This window comes from Pleurodeles waltl, chromosome 11, assembly GCF_031143425.1.
Source record: "Pleurodeles waltl isolate 20211129_DDA chromosome 11, aPleWal1.hap1.20221129, whole genome shotgun sequence".
Classification (NCBI taxonomy): Eukaryota; Metazoa; Chordata; class Amphibia; order Caudata; family Salamandridae; genus Pleurodeles; species Pleurodeles waltl.
In genome coordinates this window covers 805,316,792-805,340,958 of record NC_090450.1, presented here as the reverse complement: position 1 = coordinate 805,340,958, position 24,167 = coordinate 805,316,792, and the positions used below count along the sequence as shown (strand labels likewise).

The 24,167-nt window shown below is 44.4% G+C and overlaps 2 protein-coding genes across 3 annotated transcripts in view; one reads left to right on the top strand and one right to left on the bottom strand.

Moving 5' to 3' along the window:
- Window positions 1-4,567, bottom strand: part of EWSR1 (EWS RNA binding protein 1) — a 376,243-nt gene extending 371,676 nt beyond the window's left edge. For both annotated transcript variants that reach the window (XM_069214565.1, XM_069214566.1), the window contains exon 1: window positions 4,274-4,567. In XM_069214565.1, coding sequence (XP_069070666.1) covers window positions 4,274-4,286 — 13 coding nt within the window. In that variant the 5' untranslated portion in view covers window positions 4,287-4,567. The remainder of the gene's footprint in view (window positions 1-4,273) is intronic.
- RHBDD3 (rhomboid domain containing 3) overlaps window positions 4,495-24,167 on the top strand; it is a 179,550-nt gene continuing 159,877 nt past the window's right edge. Inside the window, exon 1 of the mRNA XM_069214567.1 lies at window positions 4,495-4,629. The gene's annotated coding sequence lies outside the window, so the exon portion shown is untranslated. The remainder of the gene's footprint in view (window positions 4,630-24,167) is intronic.

The window sequence follows — 24,167 nt, the reverse complement described above, 5'->3', positions numbered from 1 at the left end:
AGTTAAGCTTAGGCTCCCTCTGACCGTAACCAAGGATGATGTTGCTGTCATTACATGACCATGTTTACACTGGATAAAATCATCAAACTAGCGTCTTCACCTAATACCAGACTCAAACCTTCAGCATCATGGTTTAAAACCCATCTCCTAGCTCAGAAGAAAAGCTGTAAAAAAAAAAAAAAAAAATTTAGCCAGTAAGGCTTATCATAAGCCAACCAGACTTACTCGTTGAGAATTGAGTGCGTAGTTGATTCCATTGTTAAATCCCTTATGGACCCTTCCAAGAAGGCCCTTTCTGTTCTCCACTTTATTAGGGTCGAGCCTGCGTTGCATGCGCATCACAGCGAGACGCTTTAGTTAGTAGAAAAGGGCTCGGAGCCCTGTCGACGTCACGGTGTTTCATTGGTTCGTGGGCTTGCCTAGTAAAATCCACTTGATTTCATTAGTGGAAGGCATGCACACGTCATGCCTTTTCCAGTGGTTAGCCCTCCTCGAGGGCAGCGACCAAGTACAGAAAACACGTGAGGCTCGCTGTTTTCTGTCGGATCGTGGACTACTTTTTCTCTATTTTCCTAGCGCGATTTCGCTTGGCACAAGTCGAGCGCTTTACACAGTTAATTTCACTTTTTCGGGTTACGTACATAAAAGCACTTTTGCCGATAGATGAAAAGTCGGGTTAGGAGTTTACAACGCGATCAGCTCTAACATGAGCAAACGCGAGACCCGTTGCATTGCAAATGCTTGTTAATACATGTCAAGAACTTGCAGTCCCTTTCCCCAAAAAATTAATTACATCTATGCTACTTTTTATGCAAAGACCTAGAATGCTATGGACCTCAGTAATTTTAAGCCACTAAACGTCTTGCACTCATGCTGCTCCTTAGTCTTATTTGACTCGAAGGCTTTAAAAATCATAATTCAATCGAATCTAGCTCTCCGTTGGAGTCTGCTGCCACAAATCAGCAAATTCTCTCCATTACATATCCCATCTCATTTTACCTTTTGAATCTCTCTCAATTCCTCAGTCATAGTTACACAATCATGGAAGTATGTAGTAGTTAAAAATCCACCTTAACGCTGCTCTAGGGCAGAAAATTGTCCCAGCTCACCGCTTCCTCTGCCAGCTAAAACTGTGGCAAAACCTTAGACAACTCTCCAGTTATTCCAAAATACACTGGTTACTCCATTAACCACAACTGGGCTTTTGCCATCACAGCAAAGAAGCTGCCCTTTTCTTAGTTATTGATGACCTACAACTGACCCACGATGAAGGGGGCTCAATTGGGATCACACTGTTTGATCCGAGCACAGCTTTTGATACACTGTTCCAAAATACCTACTACCCAGATTATTTGACTGTGGAGTTTGTAATGAGGCTTTAATGTGGCTTGCTACCTTTCTTCATAATCGCTTCAACCATGATCTATGAAACTTCTCATTCAACACATCTCTGGCTCAGGTGGTCCTTCGGGCTTACTCCTTGAGCCCCACGCTGGTTAACATTTACATACGTCCACTAGCAGACATTATTGGACCATTTGGTTTTATTTTACATATGACACTCTGCTTACCTCACTCTTACAAGAGGAGGGACACCATTCTTCTTAATTGAGAAACTTTCATAGCTGTTGCAGATTGGATGGGTCTCACTCTCCTAAACATATCAGTTTGAAAGGCCAAAGGGAAGGTTGTATGGAACCATCTGAAACTATGATCCACCTCATGGATGTCAGATTCTCTGGGCGCCCATCCATCGCCTTAACCCAGAGTGAAAAATCTGGGTGTCTGGTTAGAGCACAACCCCAACATGGACCACAAAGTTAAGACCCTAACAGCTCCCTCCATTTTCTGCACAGAAAACCATGGTCCAGGCTATTATCAACTTTTTTCTGGACTACGCTAGTATTCTGTATTGGGGTACTTATCAGATACTTCTTGTCTTCTTTAAAAAAAAAATCCCTAGACGTCACTCCAACCCAACCCACTTCAAAGATCTGCATTAGTTTCCCCATCAACAGTCGGATTAAATTTAAGGTGCTACGTATCAAGCCCATTTTAACTAAAGCATCTGTTAGCTCCGACATCCGATTCTGTCTTACATTCCTTCCAGGTCACTCAAGTCCTCCAACTCTACTTGAGCGCCAGTTCCTAAAATCCAAAAGCAAGACAGGGAGGTCACTTTCAGATACCTGCCTCCTAAATTTTTAAATACTTACCTATGCACCTTTTAAAAAGTCTTCCTAATGCACCCTTTAGAAAACTCATTGAAACCTGGTTTGTTTGAATCATTCTTTAGATAACTTTTCTAGCAATGCACTTCAGGATTGTAAGTGCTGGGAAGCGCTGCATGGATCAGCCATGCAAATAATAAAACATATACAAATATAGTGTCTCACACTCAAATAGAATGGAGCTGAAACAGGCACAGCTTATAACCTCACACGCACACCTCATGCAAAATTTAATTTGTTAAATATTGTAATGCGCGTAAATGTAGGCCTGTAAAACAAACGTGTGAGGTCTTAAGCTCGGATCTCATTTTCTTGTGATGTCACTTCCTGTGAAACCATGGGCTGTGATGCGATGTCACGCACAATGATCTAACTTGCATACTGCCTAACTTGGTTAGTCCCCCCACTTCTTTTTAAGAACTTGTGCGCTAAGCAGAATGCTCTAAGACCGACTGCAACAAATATGTTAATAAAAAGTACATGGTTTCTCTCCGCGAATCGCAAACTGTCTGCAGTATAGCAGTTTAGAATTTGCGTTTGCTTTCTGTGAAAGTCAACGCTGGATTACCCACACGAAAAAAAAAAAGAAATTAGAAATGTTTGCATGTAGTCACGGACAGAGAAACTTGAGCTATAAGTATGATCTAAGACATACGACGAGTAGTACAAAACCAGTTAGGAACTCGCGAGATTTAATCTTATTGTTGGTCTTCCTAAACAATTAATGCAGAGGTATGAAGAGATGTTAGTCAGTGCGACTAACCTGGTAACAGTTGCCGCCACTATAAAATCTCTAGGGCAACAGCTTCCAGCATTTGCCGGGGAGTCTGTCCCAAGAGAAACGAACAAGAACTGAACACCTGTGCAAAAAGGATTGCAATCTGTTGTAAGGCAGAGAGCTCGTGTTATTAAAATCAAATTCGTAATCTTAACACCGTACGATCACTTCGTCAAATATATTTCCCCAAAAGTAAAGTAAAACATACACAGAACGAACTGCAGGATTAGGTTCCGCGCCAGTTTAGACACTCCTGGTATTGTAAATACTGTCCCGAGATAGAGTCCAAATCCTCGTTGTACCTGGCACAAAAGGCCAGTGACTAACAATAATAATAAAATATGCAGAACTATGGTGATTTAATGTCGTCAACAAAAAACATGCTGATGTTAGACGAAATGTCTAAAGGTTCTGCTCGATCTACGCGGAGCTTACATTATAATACAAAGGTAAGCTCACAGTTCTAAATCGTGCTTTACTAAAGATCTAGTCAGTGCACCAACATAAGCCGTTTTGTTTGCAATATTGTCAAGAAAGTTCACGCGGAGCGACAACTGTTCACGATAGCAATCATGACTTGTTGAACTACTAAATATCCAAAATAGTACACGTATTGAAAGAAGGGTGATGAACGTTGCATAACTGGTTATTTAAGGTTAGGAAAATAAGGCCAACTAAACACAAATTGGTGGGTCGTTTTAACAGGGGGGGCGGACATTCTTATGTCTCTTTCCCATGGGGCACACTTGCCCGTGCGCTCCCTAGTTCCCAGAACCCAAACAAGTTCAATTCCGCATGGAGAGTTTCGTTGCAAAAGCGCCCCCTACAACCTCCCCAACCTTTCCTTTTACCAGGGGCTTGAAGAAAGCCGTCTGTTACCCTGGTCCTCTGTACTACTTCCCCATCAACACTCTTCTAACTACTAGTGCTCCCTAAATGCCTGCAGAACGGCTGCCACCCCAGCCGCCATTTTGCGTTTCCACGTGTTGGGCCAGGGATCAACATCGACCAGCAAGGGGATTTCACCCTCATGCCTCGTACAGCGGAAATAGGTCTGTACTCAATGCCAGAAATGCGCCGCTAGGGCCTAAAAAGCAAACCGGTATTAGAGCACCCTCTAGGTACACAAGCTTTAATAACAGAACAAAGATGTTTGGTTTTGGAGCGCCTCACTGCGGATTGGAGCCTGATAGGGAGGTCTGTTAATGGAGCACAGTGGCAAGTTCGCATGAAAACAGGTCAAGGGAGCCCTGCCGTTACTTACCGGTAGACGCCATCTTCCTCTCTCCAGATGCTCGTCCTGCCAACGTCCACTCTGTGACTGCGCACGGCCCGCGCAAGCGCACACTTTACAAAACCCGGCGAGTCCACTGCGTGCAGGGCGGAGGGAGATGCGGTAATGGCAAACAAACAGAGTCGCAAGCTCCTCTGTCCCTGCTACTCGATGCGCACTTCTGGGGGTCAGGAGGTCTGCACATGTGGATACGTTTGGGGTGCAGAGAGTGGTCGGCCCGGAAAACTTAGGGATCGACTTTCATAACACGCAACGGCGTAAAACGTAGAATCTGAATAGGCGGGTCCTCTATGACGTCGGCCAGACGAGACGGCATGCATTGCAAGGTGAGATTGGTTCTTTCGAGCGTCGACCTGCTTCAATGTATATTTGGTTCAAAGCTTTCCTGGAGTTATTGTTTCTGTTTTGAAAATCAAAAAAAAAAAAAAATAGCTGTAAATGAAGGCGTGTGGTATAATAATTTAAGTGAATCTCGACTGAGCTTTGCAGTGGTGTGGGAGCTGACCCCCGACAATAATCTGGCCCCCAATATTTTGAACACCCCAATTCCTATCCAATTAATTAGGTTCCAGAATCTTCAATGAATATAAAGGGGTGAGACTTACATACTCATCGAAATAAATATATTTTATTAGAGTAAAACAAAATAAGCGAGGCATTAATAACTGAGACTTAGAACAAAAATAAGGCATACTTGGATTTACTACACGATTGTTAGTAAATGTGGTATGGAGAAGAATGCCTGGAACTGCCAAGAAGGCACAATTAGAGAAATACAAAATCATAAAACTTAGCCCTAATTAAACAAGTTTAGCAAACCCCTAGGAGTACGGACAACATCCCCATAAGAAAATCTAAGGCAAAATGGAATAAGTCACAGGAGGAAAAACAAGTCACCCAGCAGCAGCTGTTAAAATAACCCTTGCATAGAAAATTAAAAATGAGAAATGGGCCCCACTCAAGCCAAAGAGTTTTTATATACAGATCATACATTCTATTAATAGAGTCTGCAAATTCAGCATGTTATGATCATGTTTAGGGTATCACTGGCAAATAAGAACAAATTAATGTTTGAAATCCTTAACACTAAATCATTTCTTAAGGTAAGAGAAATCTTCCACCTACTCTTTCAGTAGCTGCACTCCGGAAATGATTAGTACAAAATGAAACATTTCTCAAGCAATGGTTCATAAAATTAACAAGCCTTCAACATAACTTCTAGCGGATGTCCTTGAATATGATACTTTATGTACATGATAGAAGCTTTATTAACAATACATACTTCCTAACACAGTAAATAGTTATTTTTGAATCTTTGACATGATTCAATTGATGCTTTGCGAGAATGAGAGGACTGATGGTTTGCAGCAGGACGGAGATTTTGGGGTGGCGGGGGGGAGATGAGCTGGAATGAGTCAAACAGAATACTCCGAACTGCACCCTTATTAAATAAATGGCATCTCATATGAAAACTGTTGCATAACCACTTTGTGCTCCAAAAGGGTCATTAGCTAATCTAGTCTGGCAGGAAATTATTTTAGAAAGAGGGAATAGCAATTACAAAAGGTATCTGGAAAAGAGTAAAAGTCTTTTGAACTTAGGTGAGGTATGGGACCAGTCGCTTCCCACCTCGGCTTTTAACAAAGCAGTGAATAAATCAAGTAAATTACATAGCTGCCTAGAAGACAGGGAGGTTCTGGCTAAAAGGTCACATGGTTGGCTGATTCTTAACTCACAAAACTTTTAAAGAATCACCACTTATGGCTGCCCGACTCACGGAAAATCAAGCAACACTTTCTAAGGCTCGGGCTGGGTGAAGATCCAACGCTAGACCTCATGCCAAAATGGAAGAAGGGGCCGCGAATAGGCACCCATGAGTGCCGCCTATGTCATCTGGCAGAAGAAAACTTGGTGCATGTGGTTTGCATTTGCGCAGGTTTGGCTGTTGAAAGAAGATGTTTTTACTGAAAAAAGATCTAAATGGCTTAGGGATCAGATCCTGTAGACAAGCACTAACTGAAGCATTCAGTCCACGAAACACCATATTGAATATTAGGCTGGTTCAATTTTTGGAAATTTTTTCCTCCAAAATTTCATCTGCCGAAACAAGCCAGTGATAGGGAGGGTGCCAATGGAAACAAAATCCATCTACCCCGTATGAGATACATCGAAGAATGGAAGGTTCTTAGGTAACATTGCTGGGTATACAGCCAGCCCAGGAATAAAGTCGTATACCAACATTCGGAATTAAGTAGGGGCAAAACAAATCTGTAGAATGTATTATACTATTTTTACCTCATAACTTTTATTGTAATATAAATGTCTTATTGCACCAATATTGTTCTTTTAAATTTCATGTAGAAGGAATATTTTTTATGGTTTTAATTAACTAATAAAATAAACATTCATTCATTCCTACTTTGCAGTAGTAATTACATTTAAAAGTGAATGAATTAACTCATTTCAAATGCAACACTATTATTTCATCAATTAAAACATACAAATTTCAAAAATAATTTTAATGTAACATTACATCATTGCACATTGTAAAAAATGCTACTACAGTTGAAACAATGGACCTCGAAACAGAGGTCCTGAGGGGTGGGCGCTGGGCCCTGCATTTCTGGTTTGAGGCTCTGAACACGTTTTATTACCAATATACTTTGGTAAAGCCAGGTGTAGAGATATTATGTCTCAGCCCACTAAGTGATCATTTTCTGTATGAAGTATGGTGAACCTTTCCAAGGCTCTGAATTGCAATATGCATGAGGGTCCCTGGTGTGTTAGTTGACAGCAGGTTTTGGAGAATGCTGGAATTTGGAGTTTAAGTAATAAAGGAACATTAACACATTATATGTACCTCACTTCAGTACCCCTACATCCTAATTGCATAATACTTGGTTGTACAATCAATATTTTAGAGCACTCGCTAACTGAATTGAGTTTGCTTCTAAACATTCAAGATGTTTTTACATAACACAGTTATGAATTTTGATGATTGTTCCCTGCTGATGTAATTGGTGACTTGACAGCATCCATGGTTTATACTGTTGACTTACCATTGTAATTAATACACCTTATTGGAGCAAAGAAAATAAACGCCTCTTAAATGCACCTTTAAAGTATTACTTGTGTTGGAAACTGGGCTCTTTACAGATGCCCCCCACTCTTTGCCCCCATTTAGACTACTGATTCTGTCATTTTTGATCTGAAGGTGCCATTAGGCCTGTTAATCAGACCCCAATGCCAGTGCTCTCTCCCTTAGATATTACTGTGAGATGGTAAACCCAATTGGCAAGGACTTTATCACTATTGTAAAGCCCTAGTAAATGGTACCAGTGGTACCCAGGGCAGGGATGGTAAATGGGTCACCAGGGCTGCAGCACTGATTGTGCCACCCTGCTTGACCTGAGTAAAAGCAAAGCCTGCAGAGCTGCAGTGTCAGCCTGTAGAAGCAGCTTGCCTGCTCGAGTTCGACTCTGCCTACACCAGGTACAGGCAGAGTCCCTTCACTGCCCATAGCACAGGCCAGTCACACCTAAGGCAGGCCTCCCATAGCCCAGGAGGCAGGGTGCACTGTGTAATGAGTGTGGGCATGTATGCCCAAGCATATATGGCCCTGTGAAAGGATTTAGAACTTAATGCTACTGCAAGTGACCTGCGGTCCATAGAATAACATGGGCTGGCATGGCACCAGGGAAAACCCCAGATGGCCACACCAAATTCTCCCATGTTTGGTGTCAATCACAATGCTTTTTAACCCTGAATACTATTCTCGTGCCCAGGTTTACCAAGTATGTACCCAGGTGTCGTTCTCAGAGGGTGTCCACTGAGTTTTCCAGCTTTGTCCTGCCTTGGCGGGCTTCCATAAGTGTTTGCCGCAAAGACAAGAGTCTGCTCTCCTGCTGGTTGTGCTAGCACTTCCCCAGGATGGAGACAAAGGACCTGGGCAGGAACGTGGTCACACCTTCTGTAAAGAAATGGCTCCCTGTTGCAGTTACCCCCCACTTTTTGCCTGATACTGATGCTGACTTGACTGAGAAGAGTGCTGGGACCCTGCTAACCAGGCCCCAGCACCAGTGTTCCTTCACCTAAAATGTACCATTGTATCCACAATTGGCACACCCTGGCATTCAGATAGGTCCCTTGTAACTGGTACTTCTAGTACCAAGGGCCCTGATGCCAAGGAAGGCCTCTAAGGGCTGCAGCATGTCTTATGCCACCCTAGAGACCCCTCACTCAGCACAGACACACTGCTTACAAGCCTGTGTGTGCTAGTGAGAACAAAATGAGTAAGTCGACATGGCACTCCCCTCAGGGTGCCATGCCAGCCTCTCACTGCCTATGCAGTATAGGTAAGACACCCCTCTAGCAGGCCTTACAGCCCTAAGGCAGGGTGCACTATACCATAGGTGAGGGTACCAGTGCATGAGCATGGTACCCCTACAGTGTCTAAACAAAACCTTAGACATTGTAAGTGCAGGGTAGCCATAAGAGTATATGGTCTGGGAGTCTGTCAAACACGAACTCCACAGCACCATGATGGCTACACTGAAAACTGGGAAGTTTGGTATCAAACTTCTCAGCACAATAAATGCACACTGATGCCAGTGTACATTTTATTGTAAAATACACCCCAGAGGGCACCTTAGAGGTGCCCCCTGAAACTTAACCGACTGTCTGTGTAGGCTGACTAGTTCCAGCAGCCTGCCACACCAGAGACATGTTGCTGGCCCCATGGGGAGAGTGCCTTTGTCACTCTGAGGCCAGTAACAAAGCCTGCACTGGGTGGAGATGCTAACACCTCCCCCAGGCAGGAGCTGTGACACCTGGCGGTGAGCCTCAAAGGCTCACCCCTTTGTCACAGCCCAGCAGGGCACTCCAGCTTAGTGGAGTTGCCCGCCCCCTCCGGCCACGGCCCCCACTTTTGGCGGCAAGGCTGGAGGGAACAAAGAAAGCAACAAGGAGGAGTCACTGGCCAGTCAGGACAGCCCCTAAGGTGTCCTGAGCTGAAGTGACTCTAACTTTTAGAAATCCTCCATCTTGCAGATGGAGGATTCCCCCAATAGGGTTAGGATTGTGACCCCCTCCCCTTGGGAGGAGGCACAAAGAGGGTGTACCCACCCTCAGGGCTACTAGCCATTGGCTACTAACCCCCCAGACCTAAACACGCCCTTAAATTTAGTATTTAAGGGCTACCCTGAACCCTAGAAAATTAGATTCCTGCAAACTACAAGAAGAAGGACTGCCTAGCTGAAAACCCCTGCAGAGGAAGACCAGAAGACGACAACTGCCTTGGCTCCAGAAACTCACCGGCCTGTCTCCTGCCTTCCAAAGATCCTGCTCCAGCGACGCCTTCCAAAGGGACCAGCGACCTCGACATCCTCTGAGGACTGCCCCTGCTTCGAAAAGACAAGAAACTCCCGAGGACAGCGGACCTGCTCCAAGAAAGGCTGCAACTTTGTTTCCAGCAGCCTTGAAAGAACCCTGCAAGCTCCCCGCAAGAAGCGTGAGACTTGCAACACTGCACCCGGCGACCCCGACTCGGCTGGTGGAGATCCAACACCTCAGGAGGGACCCCAGGACTACTCTGATACTGTGAGTACCAAAACCTGTCCCCCCTGAGCCCCCACAGCGCCGCCTGCAGAGGGAATCCCGAGGCTTCCCCTGACCGCGACTCTTTGAATCCAAAGTCCCGACGCCTGGGAGAGACCCTGCACCCGCAGCCCCCAGGACCTGAAGGACCGGACTTTCACTGGAGAAGTGACCCCCAGGAGTCCCTCTCCCTTGCCCAAGTGGAGGTTTCCCCGAGGAATCCCCCCCTTGCCTGCCTGCAGCGCTGAAGAGATCCCGAGATCTCTCATAGACTAACATTGCGAACCCGACGCCTGTTTCTACACTGCACCCGGCCGCCCCCGCGCTGCTGAGGGTGAAATTTCTGTGTGGGCTTGTGTCCCCCCCGGTGCCCTACAAAACCCCCCTGGTCTGCCCTCCGAAGACGCGGGTACTTACCTGCAAGCAGACCGGAACCGGGGCACCCCCTTCTCTCCATTCTAGCCTATGTGTTTTGGGCACCACTTTGAACTCTGCACCTGACCGGCCCTGAGCTGCTGGTGTGGTGACTTTGGGGTTGCTCTGAACCCCCAACGGTGGGCTACCTTGGACCAAGAACTGAACCCTGTAAGTGTCTTACTTACCTGGTAAAACTAACAAAAACTTACCTCCCCCAGGAACTGTGAAAATTGCACTGTGTCCACTTTTAAAACAGCTATTTGTCAATAACTTGAAAAGTATACATGCAATTTTTATGATTTAAAGTTCCTAAAGTACTTACCTGCAATACCTTTCGAATGAGATATTACATGTAGAAATTGAACCTGTGGTTCTTAAAATAAACTAAGAAAAGATATTTTTCTATACAAAACCTATTGGCTGGATTTGTCTCTGAGTGTGTGTACCTCATTTATTGTCTATGTGTATGTACAACAAATGCTTAACACTACTCCTTGGATAAGCCTACTGCTCGACCACACTACCACAAAATAGAGCATTAGTATTATCTATTTTTACCACTATTTTACCTCTAAGGGGAACCCTTGGACTCTGTGCATGCTATTCCTTACTTTGAAATAGCACATACAGAGCCAACTTCCTACATTGGTGGATCAGCGGTGGGGTACAAGACTTTGCATTTGCTGGACTACTCAGCCAGTACCTGATCACACGACAAATTCCAAAATTGTCATTAGAAATTCATTTTTGCAATTTGAAATTTTTCTAAATTCTTAAAAGTCCTGCTAGGGCCTTGTGTGTTAAGTCCCTGTTTAGCATTGTCTTTTAGAGTTTAAAAGTTTGTTAAAGGTTTGAAATTAGATTCTAGAAACAGTTTTAGATTCTTTAAAAAGTCTTCCAACTTTTAGCAAAATAATGTCTGATACAGAGATGAATGTGGTGGAACTCGACACCACACCTTACCTCCATCTTAAGATGAGGGAGCTAAGGTCTCTCTGTAATATAAAGAAAATAACCATTGGCTCCAGACCTACCAAAATTCAGCTCCAGGAGCTGTTGGCAGAGTTTGAAAAAGCCAACCCCTCTGAGGATGACTTCACAGAGGAAGAAATCAGTGACTTGGAGGGCAATTCCCCCCTTCCAGTCCTAAATAGGGAGACCAGGGCCTCTCAAGCCCTGTCCCCAAAAATGATAGTCAGAAATGTTGCTTCCCTCACAGGAGGGTCCAGCATTTCTGAAATCACTGAGGATGCTCTCAGTGAGGATGACCCCCTGTTAGCCAGGATGGTCAAAAGATTGGCTTTGGAAAAGCAGCTCCTAGCCATAGAAAGGGAAAGAAAAGAGATGGGCCTAGGTCCCATCAATGGTGGCAGCAACTTAAATAGGGTCAGAGATTCTCCTGACATCCTAAAAATCCCCAAAGGGATTGTAACAAAATATGAAGATGGTGATGACATCACCAAATGGTTCACAGCTTTTGAGAGGGCTTGTGTAACCAGAAAAGTGAACAGATCTCACTGGGGTGCTCTCCTTTGGGAAATGTTCACTGGAAAGTGTAGGGATAGACTCCTCACACTCTCTGGAAAAGATGCAGAATCTTATGACCTCATGAAGGGTACCCTGATTGAGGGCTTTGGGTTCTCCACTGAGGAGTATAGAATTAGATTCAGGGGGGCTCAAAAATCCTCGAGCCAGACCTGGGTTGATTTTGTAGACTACTCAGTAAAAACACTAGATGGTTGGTTAACTGGAAATGAAGTGTGTGACTATGTTGGGCTTTATAATTTGTTTATGAAAGAACACATTTTAAGTAACTGCTTCAATGAAAAGTTGCATCAGTATCTGGTAGACCTAGGTCCAATTTCTCCCCAAGAATTGGGAAAGAAGGCAGACCACTGGGTCAAGACTAGGGTAACCAAAACTTCCACTGGGGGTGACCAAAAGAAAGGGGTTACAAAAACTCCCCAGGAGAAAGTGGGTAACACTAGAAACAAAGAAAAAGAGTCCTCTGTAGGCCCCCAAAAACCAGAACAGGTGGGTGGGCCCCAGGACACAACCCAAAACAAAGGTGGGTACCAGGGTAAGAACTGGGATGCCACTAAGGCATGGTGCCACAACTGTAAACAGTCTGGGCACCACACCAAGGACACTTCTTGTCCCAAAAACAAACCCCAGAACAAAATTCCTGGGGTAACCAGTGTAGCCATGGGAGATGACTCCTCAGATGAGGAGGTCTTCCTAGCCTTCAACTGGAAACAGGGCCCAACAGGTGAGTTGGAGATTCCAGAGGGAAGTAGACACTTCCACCACCTACTGGTGAATGGAATCCCAACCACTGCCCTGAGAGACACTTGTGCCAGTCACACTATTGTGCATGACAGGCTGGTGCTCTCAAACCAGTACATCCCAGGTGAGACTGCCAGGGTAAGAGTTAGCCTAGACAGGGTCACTAAGAGGCCTGTGGCTTTAGTGCCCATAGAAGTGGGTGGCACTCTTAGCTGGAGAAGGGTAGTAGTCAGTACCGACCTCCCCCTTGATTGTCTCCTTGGAAATGACTACCCAGAGGTTAGTCAGAGCTCAAGAGAGGAACTGGTCCAGTGCCAGTCCTCTCCCAAGGATTCTGGAAGTCCTGCCTCTGCAGTAAATGCAAGCAGGCCCCAGAAGAAGAAGAAAAGAAAACAGAGTAGGAAGGGTGGACAACCTTTAGCCAAGGTTACAGCAAGCCAAGGAGATTCTGCTCCAGTAGGGGAGAACTCCAAAAATGGCCCTGATAAAGTCCAACCTGACCCACAAGAAGTCCTGGCTAGTCAGGCAACTGTTAAACCTGAGTGGGTGGCTCCTCAGCTAACAGAAGAAAGAGTGGAAGAAGGGTGTTTACTACAAGATGTGGTAACCCCCCACTCCAATACAGCAGACAGGCAACCTGAACCCAAAGAAGCCTGTAACTTAGCCCCTTCCCTTTTAGGTGAAGAGCTAAAGGTGTGGTTCTGGGCACTGACAGCTGTCAGTGGCCTCTGCTGGGTGTTAGCCTTTATGGCTGCACTATCCTTAGCATGGTGGTCTGACCCCATGCCAAATAGCAAGTTAGGCCCCAAGACCCTATTGGTCATGGTGGGGTTACTCCAGCTCTGGGTAACCTCTCTGGGTAAGCTAGGGGTAACCCTGGCCAAGATAAGGTTAGCAGAGGTGGATACCTCTAAGACCAAAATAGAAAGAATGGGTGGAGACATTGAAGAGGCAGACAAGAGGCAATTCAGACTAGGTCCTATCACTGTGGAAGTAGGTCAGTTCCCCAAAGGGAATGACCTGAACAGAAGGATGTAAGGCAGAGTAGGCCCTGCAACTAACCAGCCTATTTCTCCTACTCTTCCTCGCCTGACAGACTAGGAAGACTCTCCCAGCTTGGGCTGAGTCTCCTGGCCTGTGGGCTGGGGGGGGCTTGTGTAAAGAAATGGCTCCCTGTTGCAGTTACCCCCCACTTTTTGCCTGATACTGATGCTGACTTGACTGAGAAGAGTGCTGGGACCCTGCTAACCAGGCCCCAGCACCAGTGTTCCTTCACCTAAAATGTACCATTGTATCCACAATTGGCACACCCTGGCATTCAGATAGGTCCCTTGTAACTGGTACTTCTAGTACCAAGGGCCCTGATGCCAAGGAAGGCCTCTAAGGGCTGCAGCATGTCTTATGCCACCCTAGAGACCCCTCACTCAGCACAGACACACTGCTTACAAGCCTGTGTGTGCTAGTGAGAACAAAATGAGTAAGTCGACATGGCACTCCCCTCAGGGTGCCATGCCAGCCTCTCACTGCCTATGCAGTATAGGTAAGACACCCCTCTAGCAGGCCTTACAGCCCTAAGGCAGGGTGCACTATACCATAGGTGAGGGTACCAGTGCATGAGCATGGTACCCCTACAGTGTCTAAACAAAACCTTAGACATTGTAAGTGCAGGGTAGCCATAAGAGTATATGGTCTGGGAGTCTGTCAAACATGAACTCCACAGCACCATGATGGCTACACTGAAAACTGGGAAGTTTGGTATCAAACTTCTCAGCACAATAAATGCACACTGATGCCAGTGTACATTTTATTGTAAAATACACCCCAGAGGGCACCTTAGAGGTGCCCCCTGAAACTTAACCGACTGTCTGTGTAGGCTGACTAGTTCCAGCAGCCTGCCACACCAGGGACATGTTGCTGGCCCCATGGGGAGAGTGCCTTTGTCACTCTGAGGCCAGTAACAAAGCCTGCACTGGGTGGAGATGCTAACACCTCCCCCAGGCAGGAGCTGTGACACCTGGCGGTGAGCCTCAAAGGCTCACCCCTTTGTCACAGCCCAGCAGGGCACTCCAGCTTAGTGGAGTTGCCCGCCACCTCCGGCCACGGCCCCCACTTTTGGCGGCAAGGCTGGAGGGAACAAAGAAAGCAACAAGGAGGAGTCACTGGCCAGTCAGGACAGCCCCTAAGGTGTCCTGAGCTGAAGTGACTCTAACTTTTAGAAATCCTCCATCTTGCAGATGGAGGATTCCCCCAATAGGGTTAGGATTGTGACCCCCTCCCCTTGGGAGGAGGCACAAAGAGGGTGTACCCACCCTCAGGGCTACTAGCCATTGGCTACTAACCCCCCAGACCTAAACACGCCCTTAAATTTAGTATTTAAGGGCTACCCTGAACCCTAGAAAATTAGATTCCTGCAAACTACAAGAAGAAGGACTGCCTAGCTGAAAACCCCTGCAGAGGAAGACCAGAAGACGACAACTGCCTTGGCTCCAGAAACTCACCGGCCTGTCTCCTGCCTTCCAAAGATCCTGCTCCAGCGACGCCTTCCAAAGGGACCAGCGACCTCGACATCCTCTGAGGACTGCCCCTGCTTCGAAAAGACAAGAAACTCCCGAGGACAGCGGACCTGCTCCAAGAAAGGCTGCAACTTTGTTTCCAGCAGCCTTGAAAGAACCCTGCAAGCTCCCCGCAAGAAGCGTGAGACTTGCAACACTGCACCCGGCGACCCCGACTCGGCTGGTGGAGATCCAACACCTCAGGAGGGACCCCAGGACTACTCTGATACTGTGAGTACCAAAACCTGTCCCCCCTGAGCCCCCACAGCGCCGCCTGCAGAGGGAATCCCGAGGCTTCCCCTGACCGCGACTCTTTGAATCCAAAGTCCCGACGCCTGGGAGAGACCCTGCACCCGCAGCCCCCAGGACCTGAAGGACCGGACTTTCACTGGAGAAGTGACCCCCAGGAGTCCCTCTCCCTTGCCCAAGTGGAGGTTTCCCCGAGGAATCCCCCCCTTGCCTGCCTGCAGCGCTGAAGAGATCCCGAGATCTCTCATAGACTAACATTGCGAACCCGACGCCTGTTTCTACACTGCACCCGGCCGCCCCCGCGCTGCTGAGGGTGAAATTTCTGTGTGGGCTTGTGTCCCCCCCGGTGCCCTACAAAACCCCCCTGGTCTGCCCTCCGAAGACGCGGGTACTTACCTGCAAGCAGACCGGAACCGGGGCACCCCCTTCTCTCCATTCTAGCCTATGTGTTTTGGGCACCACTTTGAACTCTGCACCTGACCGGCCCTGAGCTGCTGGTGTGGTGACTTTGGGGTTGCTCTGAACCCCCAACGGTGGGCTACCTTGGACCAAGAACTGAACCCTGTAAGTGTCTTACTTACCTGGTAAAACTAACAAAAACTTACCTCCCCCAGGAACTGTGAAAATTGCACTAAGTGTCCACTTTTAAAACAGCTATTTGTCAATAACTTGAAAAGTATACATGCAATTTTTATGATTTAAAGTTCCTAAAGTACTTACCTGCAATACCTTTCGAATGAGATATTACATGTAGAAATTGAACCTGTGGTTCTTAAAATAAACTAAGAAAAGATATTTTTCTATACAAAACCTATTGGCTGGATTTGTCTCTGAGTGTGTGTACCTCATTTATTGTCTATGTGTATGTACAACAAATGCTTAACACTACTCCTTGGATAAGCCTACTGCTCGACCACACTACCACAAAATAGAGCATTAGTATTATCTATTTTTACCACTATTTTACCTCTAAGGGGAACCCTTGGACTCTGTGCATGCTATTCCTTACTTTGAAATAGCACATACAGAGCCAACTTCCTACACCTTCTCCCTTCTAGAATGGCTAGTGTTTACAGTAATCAAAGCGGTGAGCCTCAAAGGCTTTTCACTACCCTTGATACACGATCTCTTGCCCCCCCACGCAAGGACAAAGCCCCTTCCGCCATGTCCAAGCCGACAGGTGGAAAAATTAGGTATTCAGGAGGTGTACATCCTAACGAGGCTAGCCACACCTTTAGGATGGGCTAGGAGGTCTGTTGAGTGAGCCCAAAGAAAATCGGTGACCTGCACCCTGGCAGTTGTAGTGAGGCTCACACCAAGTTTTGAGCCGCTACACCACTCCTGTTGCCCTCCAAACAATGAAGTACCTGCGGATTACTTTGCCACTGCCAAGGCTTGTTGGTCGCCAGCCTGGTAATCAACTCTTTCCCTGACATCACCAACTCCAGAGCAACTCCTGGCAATAGTGACTGACATCGATAACAACTCCACTGCGATGATCCTGCATTCTGAAGAAGGTGACTTCGACCAAGGTGCAAAGTATCTTTGGTGCGACTCTCCTGTGGTTGGCAGCTCAGAGGCTACCTCTGCACCTGGAGCCGCCCGATGTGGTAGCGAAGTTCCAGCTGTGGAATCCAGGTCCTGTGACCCCAAAGGCCTCCACTCTCCGAGGGTAGAGTGTAAATCCACCTCCAATTTTGTTTTTGTCAAGTGCTGCAATTTAGACATCGCCCGAGGACCCCGTCAGCACCAAAGACAGCCAGACCACCTCTGCACTCAGACTCCCTGGGCAAGGTAATGAAACACTGTCTGTAGAGACTTGGTTTAGGGACCGCACCACCCTAACCTCAGGTGGGTTCCACGGAACTCACCCCACAAGTGACCATTTTCATACTGTGTTTTCTCCCATTGTCCGCAATGATAGATTTTGACAGCTCTGCAAAGTACTGATCTATTTAATACTTTAAAATTGATAACTCCAGTTAACAGCAATGTATTGACTTGATTTTGGTGTCTAAATTAATATAAAAATCTGCTTTATTTTTATAAATTGGTGTCGTATTTCTTTTGAGTTGTCAGTTACTTATAGTCCATGTTGGTGTTGTGTATTGTTTAACACATGTTCCTCTAAGTTGCCTGACTGCTATGTGCCACTGTACCAGGACTGAGCTGAGGTTTCCTAGTGTGAATCCGAGGTCCACTTCTGGGTAACTTGCTAGTATTAGAGGGTAAGACCTCCATTCATACCACATAATAATGCCACCTTGCTACAACATGTGCCACTTATTTCAAACCAATCCATAACACAAATATATATGTGAACATTTCAGGGAGTTGAAGTTAACATAAACAATAACATTTACAATTTTCTTGACTAAATCTGAAATAAAATAGTTGAACTTGAAAAATAAATAAAATTGAATTTATAAAACAAAAAAGTGAAAAGGAAGAGAGGTTAGAAACGATAAATGATCAACAGATTGAAAGAAAGAAAAGGAAGGGGAAAGCCTAACCTAAATACATATAAGGAAGACAGAAAGGTGTTACATTGGCCTAAAATATAATCATATATCACTAAATTAGGGAGGTTTGCAGATGTTAAGAGGATTTGTAGAGCACGCTTTTCACCCGAGGGGTATCCAGGCACTGGCATAGATGAGTAGGCTGATCGGGGTCCTAGTTAAATAACCAGGTCTTCAGTTTCTTGTGGAATTTGAGAAGGGATGGGGAGATCCTGATGTGGTGTGGAAGGTCATTCCAGGATTTGATGGCAATGTAGGAAAAGGAGCGTCCTCCTGACTTGCTCCTGCAGATGCAGGGTATTTGTGCGAGGTGGAATGAGGCTAAGCACAGTTGCCCAGTGGGTTGGTGGATGTTGAGGGGGTGGTTGAGGTAGGCGGGTATGATGTTGTGGAGGGCTTTGTATGCATGGGTGAGCAGTTTGAATTGGCAGCACTTCTAGATTGGTAGCCAGTGTAGCTCTTTGAGGCGAGGCTTGATATGTTCATTGTATACGATGTTGAGGATGAGTCTGGCGGTGGCGTTTTGGATGGTCTGTAGTCTTTGTATGAGTTTAATTGTGATGCCTAGTAGTCTAGTCTTCTGGTATCAAGGGCGTTGGTGACCACGCATCCGGTGTCAGTGGGGGCCATTGGAATATTTTGTGACGCATACATAGGGTGAAGAAGCAGGCAGAGGTGAGGTTATTCACTTGTTTGGCCATCATGAGTCTGTCGTCCACCATGGTGCTGAGTTTTTTTGGCAGGGCCGGTGGGCATGTGTTCCAGGTCTGTTGGCCACAAGGAGAAGTCCCATGAAGAGCTCTTGTTCCTGAAGATCAGAGTGTCAGTTTTATCTGTGTTGAGCTTTAGGGAGTTCTGTTTCATCCACTTTGTTACTTTGACATGCAGGTGTTGCAGTTGGCCTTTGGCACACTGCACAGAGAGTGCCCTTAAGCAGGTCATCGGGGGAGAAACACAGGGGCAGAGGACAGGGCTAGGGAAGGGCACAAGACGCAGTAGAATGCACTCAAAGGAGATGCAGGTAAGGAGCTGCAGGAGGCAGGAAAGCACGGGTAGGCAAGAAAGCATACGAGTAATGGACACAAACAAAAAGTGGTCACAAGAAGAACAGGCAAAAAGAGGCAAAGGAGAGACTGGAATAACAGACACAAAGAAAGCGAGTGGGGAGTGGAAATCTGCCACAGAGTAGGGAGAGAGAATGGAGAGTGAAAAATCAGGCACAACGAGGGAGGGTGGAGATTGGAAAATGGGTGCAAAGAGGCACAAAGGGAGAATGGAAATAGGCACAAAGGAAGAGTGGAGAGTGGAAAATGGGGCACAAAGAGGTGCAAATGGAGGGAGAGGGAAGTGTGGAAAATAGGCACAAAGAGATGTAGAGAATGTCGAGAGGAAGGAGCAGAGAGAGAAGAAGAAGCTCAAGAACGAGGCGAGGCTGGGTCATAAAAGGGCCTTAGACAGGTCAGAGGACCAGTCCAGGTAAGCTTGACCTTGTGCCTGGGCACCTGCTCAGTGGGGTTGCACAGCTGCTGTCATTAAGTAGGTCATGGAGGGTGGGAACGTGGAAGGGTTTGAGGGTGGATTTAGGGAAGGGCGGAGTGCAGGAGGAGGGAGAAGGCACGTGACGGAGATGCAGATACGAAGTGAGGGAGGCGGGAAAGCGCAAAAGTAACAAATGCAAGAGAAAAGCGGGCACCGGAAAATCGGGCAAAAAGAGGCACAAAGAGAGGGAGTGGAGAGTGGAAAAACAGGCACAAAGAGAGGGAAGAATTTAAAATTTGCTTAGAGAGAGAGAGTGGAAAAACAAGCACAAAGAAGCACAAAGAGAGAGAGGGAGTGGAAAGAGGAAAATTAGCATAAAGAGAGAGAATGGAGAGTGGAAAATGGGCACAAAGAGGCCCAAAGGAAGAGAGGGGAGAGTGGAAGGAGCAGAGCGAGAGAGAAGAGGCAGCACAGATTTTGATCATGTTAGAAAAATGCAATGTGCAATTATTCAGAAGGTTACTCAAGGATAACCAGATATTATCACGTTTCAAAGCTAATAGCAGCATTTATTTTGTGTCTGTCCTGTCCATAGTTATAGCTCACTAGACTCCACCATGATTTATGAGAGTATTTTTCCAATTTGATGTTATAGTTTGTAGTGCAATTACTAACAGAGAAGCAATCAATTTATTATCTGGTAACAACTCATGAATGTCCTCTAGAAAAATAATGTCCAATAAGGAGAGGGATGATAGACTGCACATCTCTGTAAATATTTGCACATTCTAATCCAAAACTGTTGAACTTTCAAACAGGTAAATAACGTGTGCAAGACTGTACCCTTATGCAACCCACAAGACCAGAATCAGTCTTGATGAAGAATCTTATGTAATATGTAGGGGTGTAGAACAATCTATTGTAAAATAAGAGGTATATTTAGGCGATACTTTCCAAGCGGGAAGTAGAGGAAATCTGTAGATCACAGTATATCCCAGGTGACCCTTGACCACACATATCTAAAGTCATATTCCCACATATGCTTAGTATCTGATTTCCCCCATCTATTTTCAGAGGAAATTAAATATTTGTATATATTTCAGGGGTGTGGGATTTAATAAAATATCTACTTGTCCATGGGATAGGTGGCTTCTTAAATATACTTGTCCTGTAATAAAATATCTGCTTGTCCCTTTGTTGCCATGTAATGCAGCAACAAATTATGGCAGCCATCTCATTATGTAAGATCTCTGATAATAGCATTACTGATTATGCCAGGACTAATACTTTAGTAGGGCTTGAATACTAGCAATTTCAAGCCCTACTATAGCAAGTTCCTTTTTTTGCCACCTTTCTCCATATCTACATGCTGGGGCTGGAGGAAGCAGTAAGCAATATTTCCAGGGCTGGAATGCCGTTGAGTCTGTGAAAACATACTAACTTGCATGTATTAAAGATTTTCACCAGCTCTTCTCTAATCTTTTCCCATATTGAGGAAAGTTGGAAATTGACTCCCGACACGGGCAGAAGTAGAAGTTCTTCCAGGGTTGGGAAGAAAGTGGTTGGAGGAAAAGTGGACTTGTAAACGATCAATAGATTTTCTCATGAGCCTATCTAGAAATGCATTTTTATTCGCTTGTGCTAAAATACAGTTCACAGATATGTTCTATGAGTACGATTTCCTGATCTACTTCCGTAAATTCTTGTGAATTCTTGAAAGCCACTAATTCAAAGACATACATCATGGGTGCACTTTTGTCACTTTCTTCAAGAACTGTTCCCCTAGTTAAGTCTGGCATAAACCAAGACATTTTGCTTTACTAAAATTCTATTTCACTCTCTGTCTATCTGCTGGCTTTACTGTGAGTGATAGCATTCTGCTCTTCCACAAGGATCATATTGTAGTTTTGTTGATTGCCAGGAACTACTGTGGCAATGTGTGCTTTTTGAGACCAAAAATATATTTTTTTGCTTTTGCCAATGTTTGTTACAATGGTGAGGGCCTGGCAGCTCCCACAACAATAATGTGTTACAAACGCCATGTCAAAAGAAGACACACATTGATAAAACCAAAAGACTGAAAAACCAATGGCGGATCGGTTGGTTTTGCCAGTGTGATTGGTTATTTTCATGTTTATCATAATCTTGTTGCAAATGGTTATACTGATTTTCCATTATGTATATTTTTGGAAATACTAGCATGCATCAACACATTGTACTAAATGATGCTTCAAAGAAATAGGACCTAAAACTTCACAGTAATTTAGAATTTTTTTTTTTTCCTACTTGCATTTTATTTTCTGAACATTTTATTTTGAAAGCAAAGAATCATCAATCTTGTCAATCTTGCTTACAAGCTTCTGCAAACATTTGCATCTAATCGGAGAGTATTCTGGGAGCAATATATGTAACCTTATATTGTTAAACTTTTTAAACATGTGTACACTTTTTCTTTTACTGGAGCCACTGTCAGTAGTGTAATGTGACCGTACAACTTTTATTTAGAGTGCTCACCCTAATAATAAAGGCTTTCCATTAATGAACCATAGCTACAAGTTCGAACAGCCTTAACTTATGGACACATATATTAACTCAACTGCAGAAAGCTCCCTTCCCTATACACGGCCAAAGGGTTTGTGCTGCAGGGGGTTGGGCCTACTTGTCCTAAGGACAAAATAAACATGAAAACCTGTTGTCCTTGACCCCAAACAATATGTCCTGGGTGTCGAGCTATAGGAATTCCACACCCCTCTATTTGATGCCTTACAGCCCTTGACACAGTTGCCTGTTTTTGCACCAGAAGTGTTACTGTTACCAATCAGGGGAGAGAACTCTTCTTACATAGCAGTCCAACATATTGCTTTTTACAGTTTCTTAGAAGGCCATAAACGTGTCAAATTTGGAAAAAAAAATGACTTCCTCATCTTTAAAAATCTGAAAAGCCTCCAAATCCCAGATTCATAGGTATGCTCCAAAGTATTTGAGAGGAACCAATCTAGCTGTTATATGGGGTCTATAGAGAGAGCACTTTTCTATTAAAGAACAAGGAAATGGAATCATAGGCAGTAACAGAAATCTGGGAGGCCGCGTCAAAAGAAAAAAAAGTCCCTGTATGAAAAGGGGTCAAAATAAGCTGTCTCGATATGTTGGCAAACTCTTTTAGGTCTGTCAAAGGCTGTATCACAAATCTTTGGGGCTAAAAGCATAAATATACTTAAAGAGATTAAGATAATTTATTTCTGTGTTTGATTTTGTTATTTTTTAATGTTTCAACAAAGAAACCCTTACCTTTTTGATAAGTTCTTTATTGGAAGAAACATCATCTTGATGGTATCTAAAAAACCTGACTATTACAAGGTTAGAGTACACCATTTTTATGTGACACTTGAAATGTTGGTTTTGATTTCATGAATATTATATTTTAATGACGCTTGATAAAATTTGAAAACTGAAAGCCTAAATATTTTAATTTGGCATCATTACAAACCAGATTAAACCCACCCAAAGGTTGTCTGAAACACTTAATTTCCTTAAAGGTAAAAACTCAGGTTTTTCAGCATTCAGCAAGCAACATCTGGGAACCTCTTCAATTCTTGAAAAAAGGCTGGTAAAGAAGTTCCTTGTTTGGCAACATAATGCAAATGCAAAATATCAGTGTAAGTTATAAATGTAACTTCCTTCTTCTGGAAGGTGTATACTGTAATGGAATTAGAATTTCTTTTCTTTTCCTGAAAGGACCCTAATGGAAGGATAATAAGCAATGTGGTATCAGATGCTGCTGGTTTGTTTTGTCCAATAAAATAATTCCTTTATACACTGGACTCTGCAAGGGTAGGGTGAGCATGAAGTCAAGTAAATGCTTATAATTTAAAATCACTTTAAGTGTTTTATTTCATATGGTCCAAGATGATGGTGCTACGCACACAGCTAAATACATTGTTTCATTCTATTTTGCTTATTTTTGCATACTCTATGTCCAGCAACCCCTATTTACATATTTGTTAGCACCAAGATTCTATTTTGTCAGATATGCCCATATAACTTACCCAGAGGGAAATAGTTTACCCCATAGTTATGTAAAAAAAAATACAGTCAAAGGAAGTGAGGAGCTGGATGTTAAAAATGAGAATGGGACAGATATCTGATGGGATCTTATGGGTAATGAAAATGAGACATTTGTGACCAGACAATTTTGTAAAAAGGAAGACTTATCTTTAGAGCACCTTATTTTTCTTTGCACAACTTTTTACTCTGATAGAAAAACTGGGTTTATGCCTATTATGAAGAGGTTTAGCACTTGTCAGATGTTACCCATGTTAAATTGCACAATGAAATATGATAATATAGCTGTATGCAATAATTATGGAGCATTTTGGCCAATATATTTAAGAAGCTAAAAGGTATGAGAGGGTTAAGTAAGATGTTTTAATAACATGACTAATACGCCTAGCCTCACATACCTTGCTTCTGTATAAGCTTTTGAAAAGAATGAAACATCCTTTTACAACAAATTCTTTTGTCCCTGGCAGTTAGAAAGTGAGCTGAAGCTTTACGTTAAAGCACCAGCAGCACAGACATGTAACTGGCTTGTGGCTTAAAAAAATAAAATAAAAGTAGAAATGGATAAGAGAATTACCTTTCCATTCATTGAATAACAAATGCTGTGTCTGTAAATAATAATGTGCCAGTTGATAAGCTATATATTCCAGTATTCTCGACCACATTACTACTTAGTTGATGTAGGAATGTATTAATAAGGCTCTA